This window comes from Belonocnema kinseyi, chromosome 4 (genome assembly GCF_010883055.1).
Source record: "Belonocnema kinseyi isolate 2016_QV_RU_SX_M_011 chromosome 4, B_treatae_v1, whole genome shotgun sequence".
Taxonomy (NCBI): Eukaryota; Metazoa; Arthropoda; class Insecta; order Hymenoptera; family Cynipidae; genus Belonocnema; species Belonocnema kinseyi.
In genome coordinates, this window is record NC_046660.1 from 114,317,282 (window position 1) to 114,325,548 (window position 8,267).

The window sequence follows — 8,267 nt, forward strand, 5'->3', positions numbered from 1 at the left end:
ATCTAGTCGGGAGTGGTGCTGACTGAAAACAGATGATTTGGAGCGATTCGCGCGCCATATGTTGGTCATTCTAAGGACTTATTGAACTACCCTCGTATCAAATTCTAGAAAAGTAAGGGAAAAGCAATAAAAACAAATCAACTTTTTCAGATTTAAACTATTAGTGAAAAAACTATATAAATAAACATGGAAAATTCTTTTACAGATGGGAACGAAAGAACAGGTTTTCTGAGGGGAAATATTGAATTATACTTTCAAGAAGTGCAATATTCTTTTATTTTTGATTGACGGGATCGTTTAGAAAGAGAAAAGAATTTTTTAAATTTTTAAATGTGCAAAAATGATTTATTTAACAAACTTTAGAATTGATCTTTCTTCTTATTCTTTATTATCTCTATTTTTTCAAGAGAAAATCTCTACTATTTGACATAGTTTAGTTTTTCATAAAAAATTTGTTAATGATTAAAATAATTAAAGAAAATTTTACAAAAAAATGTCAATCAGTGATTGACATCGCATCTTTGGTAAGAAGCAATAAAAAGTCTACCACAAACCATGTGGTTTCTTGGGAGAGGGGGGGGGGGCGACAAAAGGCCCCGTTAGTCTAAATGGGAAGAGGGGGTCCCAGAATGAACCACGTGGTTTTACACTTAGGCATTAAAAAAACACATGGTCAGAAAACAGAAAAAAGTTTACTGAAAACAATAATAAGTCCAAAAATATTCTAACACAATATAAATAAATTGTAACCAAATAGTAGATTTTTTAAGTAGAAAGATTAATTCATTACCAAACAAGAAAAAAAAACAATTTTCAACAAAATACATGAATTGTCAATTAAAAGTCTACCTTAAACCATGTAGCATCTTAGAGGAGGGTGACGAGAATGCCACGGTTCACTACATGGAGAGAGGGATGGGTAAAAAACTTGCCCATGTTGGGTCTCGTGTTTTGTGGAAACCCCCTAAACAGAAAAGTTCGGCAACAACATTTTTTTAAATAAATCATTTTTATGTTTGAAGTTTTTTGTATACAAAATAATCTTGTCTATTTTAAGCGTTACCATGAAGAATGAATTGCAATTATTGAAAGTACATCGACGCCTTCATTCATTATGAGTCTATCTGCTGACAGCGCAGTGAATGAGACTATGCGCTGTGTATAATGAACATAAGGAATAAACAATCGCATAGAGGGTGCTCTCAGTAGATAGACTCATATTGAATGGGGACATCGGTATTTAATTATATATTGTTGTCAAAAATTTAACTAAAAATGCACGAAAAATAAGGGAAAATAATTAAGTGAAGAAAGTGAAGTGAAACAGAACGTGCACAAATCCATAATTCGAATGATTAAATTTATATTTATCAACAGATTCCCGAATATTACATATGAGAGCACCATTTCGTAAGTATATTTGAATTTTTAAAAGTATAAAAAAGAATGTTTATTATATATCCCTTTGCTGTATGCTAGCATAAATAAACGGGTACCAAAAATTCCATTTGGAGAAAAAGTAGATCAGAGTTAAATAACTAATAATTTTTTTCAAATTGGCAATTATAAGTGATGGAAGAACGTATCCTAATTAATTTGGTCGATTACAACAAATATATCGTTGAAAAAGATTGATTAATAAAATTTGCCTAAATAGTTTTTTATAAATCCAATACAAATTTGTCTAACTTATCATCAGACCGGCCATGTGCTCGAATCCACACATAGTTTTTCAACCTATAATATTAGTTTTAATTATTTTTAGATTTTAAGATCACTTTCGAGTCATTTAAACATTTCTCTTACTTCGATCTCCATAATTTACAATATTATAATAATAAAAACTAAATAATGAATAAACGATGAAGTTTATACTCCTCGGGATTAGTGCCGCTGAGTACCTTAAGTAATTTTTGAATAACTGATCAAAATAAGTCATTCAAGTCTTAACAATTTGAGAGTTTAATATTGATGCGAAATAGTATATTAGAGTTTTAATTTTAAATTATTTATTTTATTTTTTATTTATTATTATTTGTTCTCCAACAGAGGGGGGGGGGGCTGCCTGAAGTAGATCCGCCCGACCTGTTTCAAATAGGATTGGCGGCACTGTTCCTGAGCCCATAGTATGACTTAACATAGGTCAAAATTAATTACAATGTAGCATATCACGAAAATGTTAATACAATGGGGGATATTGTGGATCTCCATAAAAAAAAGTATTTTTTGTTTGTAGAAATCAGTATTCAAATATGTAACATGTTTGTACTGATATTTATTATTTTTAGGCAATTATGTACAAAGACGGTACAGCATACACTGGTTTACCGTGTCCCTATACAGAGTCTACAGATATCCAGTATGGATTGTGTATCGTTGAATTATGAATAACTAACGCTTTACACAGAAATACACTTTGCTGAAAGTGCTTCTTACGTCTTACGCTATACCTGACCGACCAAAATCCAAGTTTTTTCTATTTAGTATTCGCCAAAAAATACATATTATATGGTTTCATTAATTTAAATATGTACTTCACTCTTCTATCTACAATATATTTATGCATTTACACATTATACGAGTGTACGAAACATCTTAAGCAAATGAAGTCCGAGTGCAATTTCGACTGCCACTCTACGACATTGGCGTGCTTTCAGCTTTATCTTTGCAAAACAACATTTAGAAAAATTACACAAGTATATTGTATTCAATATGTATAATTTAAATCATTAAATATCACAGAACTTGTAATTGTCGCAAGAAAATAATTACGCCGAAAGCATTCCAATTCGAATTTCGGATCGGCTTTTATGATTCAGTTATTAACTTAAAAGTGAAATCTTAGCCTGATTAAAAGTGCTTCAAAATTACAAAGAAAACTGAAGCGTTAATCAATTTAAACACAGTTTTCTTCTGAGGTTGGGTCATTTTAAATAGAAATATAATATAAATAAAGTCGAAAATTCGTACAAATTGATAAATATTCCATTTTTAATATGCTTTGAATACAAAGGCGTTTAAACTCGAAACTATTTTAACTTTCCAATGTTTAACATTGAAAGCGCACAAATGTAAAAGGCTTTTTACATTTTTTTTAGTTTTCAAATATGAAAACATTTAAATTTTCAAGTACATTGACTATGAATCCGATTAATACTATAGTTTAGATTTCACATGTTTCGAATTACAAATAAATTTGTTCTCCTTATTGAAATTCGAGTGAAGCACTCATAGTTTATGCGCTGACGTCATTTATTTGTAAGATCGTAGCGCTGAAGTTTATCCTCACCGTAACAATACATTTTTTTCAACGCATTTGCTCTTATGTACAATTTAATCGATTATAGTTTACATCGTGCACTCCCACATGGATATATAGACAAATACGCATTCAGTACGCATACCTTTACAACGTAAAGGGCAAATTTCTTTCCATAATCATTCAACAGTATAGTGCTTTTTAAAATATCACATCGACCCAGAAAATGACTTCGGATCGTTATTTGATTGACGCGGATTAGAAAAGCTTTGAAGCTCTGTTCAGCGACCGATTTTTCTTCGCAACACGACTCAGATCTTGATACAAACAAGCATATAAAAAAATACCATAAAAATCTCAAGAAAGTACATGATTATTAGTGGCCAAACTTATGCATTCGTGGGTTTAGATAAAAAAAAGTATAATAACAGTTTTAATCAAAATAAGAAGGAATGGCTTAATCAGTTTATCGAAATCCTAAAGATAAGAGCTGCGTCGATACCTGCGAAGATAAACGGGTATACTAGCGAATTGCATAATTCTATATAAGTTCTATCTCCGATAGTCATCTGCGAGGTTCACAGGCATATGCGGTTATGGAACTGTCGAGGCAACCCGCAGCCAATACAACCCGATGAGGATGAAAGCTTAAACAATTCACAGAACCAATGCGAGGGCCCATTAGGCCGGCATGAAATCTAATGGAATTTAAAGTCTGACCACAGATGTTGTATACGTTGATGCACTGATTTGTCGAACCACTGAAAAAAAACATAAAAGTAATATTGAGTGAAATGATATCAAGAATAGAAATACATATTAAATAATGTTTAGGAGGTTGCAGAGTGATTGCTAAAATGATAGATACAAGTTTCCGGTCCCACTTTTTCCGCTTTGTGAAAATTTTTTTCTGATCATTTAAATTTAAAGAAATCAAAAAGGCACGCTTCTAAATTTAAAACATTTATAATTCAGTTATTAATATTATGATTACAAACGTGCAATAATGTACAACTAAAAACTGGAAGCCATTTAAGAGGGAACGACCTCAAACTTCCAATGATAAAATTTTGTTCAAAATTTTGAAAATTCGAAAGTATTTGCAATTGAAATGTACTCTCTTAAAATTTTTCGAAGCTATTTCAAACTATTAAATTGAAATAATTCAAAAATGTTTAAATTCACATTCGTTCAATTACATGCTCTCCTAATTTAAAATAGTAAAATTTAAAAAAAATATCTGAAATTATGCGATATTGATATTTCTGAAATAATAATCCTAATTAAAGTATTTAAAATCTGTTATTTCTAATTCTGCAACTTTGAACGATTTAAATTTCAAATCAAACCACTTTGAACGTTTTAGTAACACATTATTCAACACTTTATTTTTTAAATTACGCTATTTCAAATGCGTTTTTCTTATTATTTTATACAGAAGACTTTAAACTGGGCAATCGAGAAGGCTTTCAATTATTTGAAATAAATTTGCAGAATTTTAGTGTTCAAGTGTAAAATCTTGAAAATTTAATTGTTCAATATTAGAGGCTTCAAACTTAAAATTTTTTTAACTGTTAAGGTTAAATTTTAAACAAATTTTTGTTGTATATTTCAATCTAAAAATATTGAATTTTAAAATATTTTCAAAAACCAAACATTGACTCGTTAGTAAGCTTAAAATAATCATTATTCAAGATTTTAAACGTTTCGAATTAACCGATTGAAACTTCTGCAGAGGTAACGTTGTATGCTATAAGTTATGTATCCATGGAGTTCTATAGAGTTATTTTTCTTTTTAAAACTGATTTTCTATTACTATTTTACTATTTGGTTAGGGTTAAGCAAAGATATTATTCGACGCTGGCTTCAAATCCTGAAGTATTAAGGTGCTTTATCAGAATGACAATCGCGTCTGAATTTTGAGGCCGTACGATTGAATATTTTTGTGTAATTTGTTGCATACCTTATCTAAATAACCATATATCGAAGCAAGCAGAGCCATTTTTTCTATAAAATATTTATATTTTGTTTAATAATCAAAAAAGGAAGAACAGTAGTAGTAATGCGCAGTGTTAGCTGTATATGCATTGTCGGCGCGTTTAATCTAGATTATAATCTACAATATAATGATTTTATCGAAAAATCTGGATGATGTATGCAAAAAATGAGTAAAAAATATTCAGCCGTGCGGCGTAAAAGTTAAAAACAGATTACTCAATTGTTAAATATCTTAAAAGAAAGTACTTGGACCATTCACTGATTGTATCATCAGCTGCAGAAAATAATATTTTTTTACGGTTCACGGGGAAAAAATTGTTAACCAAATTAAGTTTTCTGTTACATAGTACTAAATATTCTTCAGAAAATAACTTAATTTATAATAATAAACTATAAATTATTAATAAAAGTTAGACCTATGTATAAAAATACTTGGAAACACTCTACTTACTTATTGACACATCAAATATGAATGATTTATTTGGAATAATTCCAAAAAATACCATCTTTAGCCTGAATTTGTAAGAAAACAATTTCACGTAATTATATAAATTAATTAATTCTATTAATTGAAAAGTAATTAATCAATGATTTCATAATGTCAGTTTTTCTAACTGGCCGAAAACTCATAACAATGCCCGGGTTTATTCGTTACGTACCATTCATCTCCCTGCAGGGAGTCTGCTGACAGTTTGACAAGAGTGAGCAGACTCGCTGCGGACATGCATGTACAGCTATCACTTGAGTGTCACTGCTTTTTTTCTCTATTGTTCTCTACGTTTCTGATTATTACACAAAATATAAACATTTTATCGAAAAACCTGATCTCCTTGAGGTATTCAAAATTCGGATGTGATTGGTTCCTGTTCTTTTAGCTTTGTAGTGAATTTTCTGTAAAAGAATACGTAAGAGGGGGGCATATCCACACATCAAGATATTATTCGATGCTGATTTCCACTCGTGAAGGTTTAAGGTGCTTCAAGCGGCTGTTAAATTCGCCACCGCCAAACTATTTCTGAACGGTAGCATTGTTGAAGGCCATATTTTAACCACATAATCTAAAGGAAATTATACCCATCAGTTCAGGTAGCTTATTCCCGAAAATGTTCTTGTTGTTTTTTTTTTGTAATTGAAAATGGAGTGTACTTTCTCACTTGAATGTGGCGCAAGATATACAGTAACACGGTAGTATTGGAGTGGCGGGGGGCAAGAGTGACAAGGGGGGGGGGGGCTCGACTGGCTTCTAAGTTACTCACTATTCATTTATCGTTTGGCGATTTACCAAATAAATGTATTAGCAACGAAAAATTTTTGAACAGTGAAACGTAAAGGTAACCAGATTTTTAATCCAAATTTTTTTATTATTATTGATCTTAGGTTTCTTGAACAGGGAAATTAATTATTAATTTTTAGATGTTACTTTTCGTGTCTACTGGTCTTAATCAATATTAATTAAAATATTCATAATCTTAAGATTGTGAAAAAATATCTATCTCTGCTGGGATCTGAACCCAGGACCTTCAGATTTCCGATCTGATGCTCTTAGCAACTGAGCTACGGAGAGACGAGAATATTTTCTTCACAACTCCCTTACAAGCTGAATTGTTTTTCACAATCTTAAGATTATCAATATTTTAATTAATATTGATTTAGATCAGTAGACTAAAAAATTAACATCTAAAAATTAATAATTAATTTCCCTGGTCAAGAAACCTAAGATTAATATTAAAAATATGAATTTCATGTTTAGAAAAAAAAATCTTACAAGTATAAAAAATGATATTGCCATTCAGCTTGTAAGGGTGTTGTAAAGAAAATATTCTCGTCTCTTCGTAGCTCAGTTGGTAAGAGCTTCAGACTGGAAATCTCAGAGACTAGGAGCGAAGCGTCGTTCGCCCTTTTCTCTTCTCGAGCCAAAGAGTCTCGGAAGGCAGGTCAGCCTCTTCTCTCCGCAGTCCTCGAGTAGAGTGACTTAACACAGTGATCCCAGATTTGAAACGGGACGTGGTCCAATCCTATCACAGGTCTATGTCCGTGTGAATATAGTAGGGGACGATGTAAATGACTGGGTTGCGCGCGCAACCCATTTCTCCCCTCTAAAAAATATTATAAACATTGGAAAAACATTTTAAACAAAAACTTTTGCATAAAGAATTCATTTAAAAAGTACTTAAATGTAGTCATGTTTACTGAGCAATTCGTAAATATGTACGATTTTGAATCGAGCTAGTAATTGTATTTACTGTTTTTCTTCAACGTACTACTGACTCTCAATCAAAATATTACACAGGAAGACTTTTTTGTCACATAAACGTTTACAAATAAAGCTATCATATCAAAATAGTAAAAAATGTCATTAAACCGTGACCTAATTTCTTAATCATGAATTTCACATCGCCACATTGATAGATAATTATGAGAACCTCTGAGTCACGTGACACCCACGTGACACTAATTTGAATAAGTGTTTTACCGTCTTCAATTTTTAATAATTTTTTTCTGTTGAACGACTCAACATAAAAAAAATTATAACGCACTTTCAGTTCGCATTAAAATGATGTATGAAAAAATTATTTTATCTAAACTCGCGAAACAACCCTATGCTGTGATGGGTAGGTAGAGTGCGTGCGTAATGCGTCTCATATCCAGTGATCCCAGATCCGAAACGAGACGTGGTCCATATCTAATCACACGTCTATGTCCGTGTCAATATAGTAGGGGACGATCTAAATGACTGGGTTGCGCGCGCAACTCATTTCTCCTCTTCAGAATATGAAAACTCGAAGGTGCACGATTGCCGGTCGGAACACTTCGGCGGTCCTATTTATATCTTTATCTTTTTTTATTATTATTATTACACCATTAAGCCATTTCCCTTTAGGGGTAGGCGTGACTCACTCGGCAGGGAAAAGGAGTAGTGTGTGGATGGGATAGAGATTTTTCGGATTGATCCAGAATTCTCGTGCTATTTATGTAAATAACACGTTCGTTCCGCAACACTGCTCCGACC

At 31.8% G+C, this 8,267-nt stretch overlaps 1 protein-coding gene across 3 annotated transcripts in view; it reads right to left on the reverse strand.

Annotated features, from left to right (window-relative positions):
• Positions 1 to 2,234: 2,234 nt before the first annotated feature.
• LOC117171163 (regulatory-associated protein of mTOR) overlaps positions 2,235 to 8,267 on the reverse strand; it is a 147,485-nt gene continuing 141,452 nt past the window's right edge. For all 3 annotated transcript variants that reach the window (XM_033358222.1, XM_033358220.1, XM_033358219.1), the window contains one exon: positions 2,235 to 4,020. In XM_033358222.1, the coding sequence (XP_033214113.1) occupies positions 3,825 to 4,020 (196 nt within the window). In that variant the 3' untranslated portion in view covers positions 2,235 to 3,824. The remainder of the gene's footprint in view (positions 4,021 to 8,267) is intronic.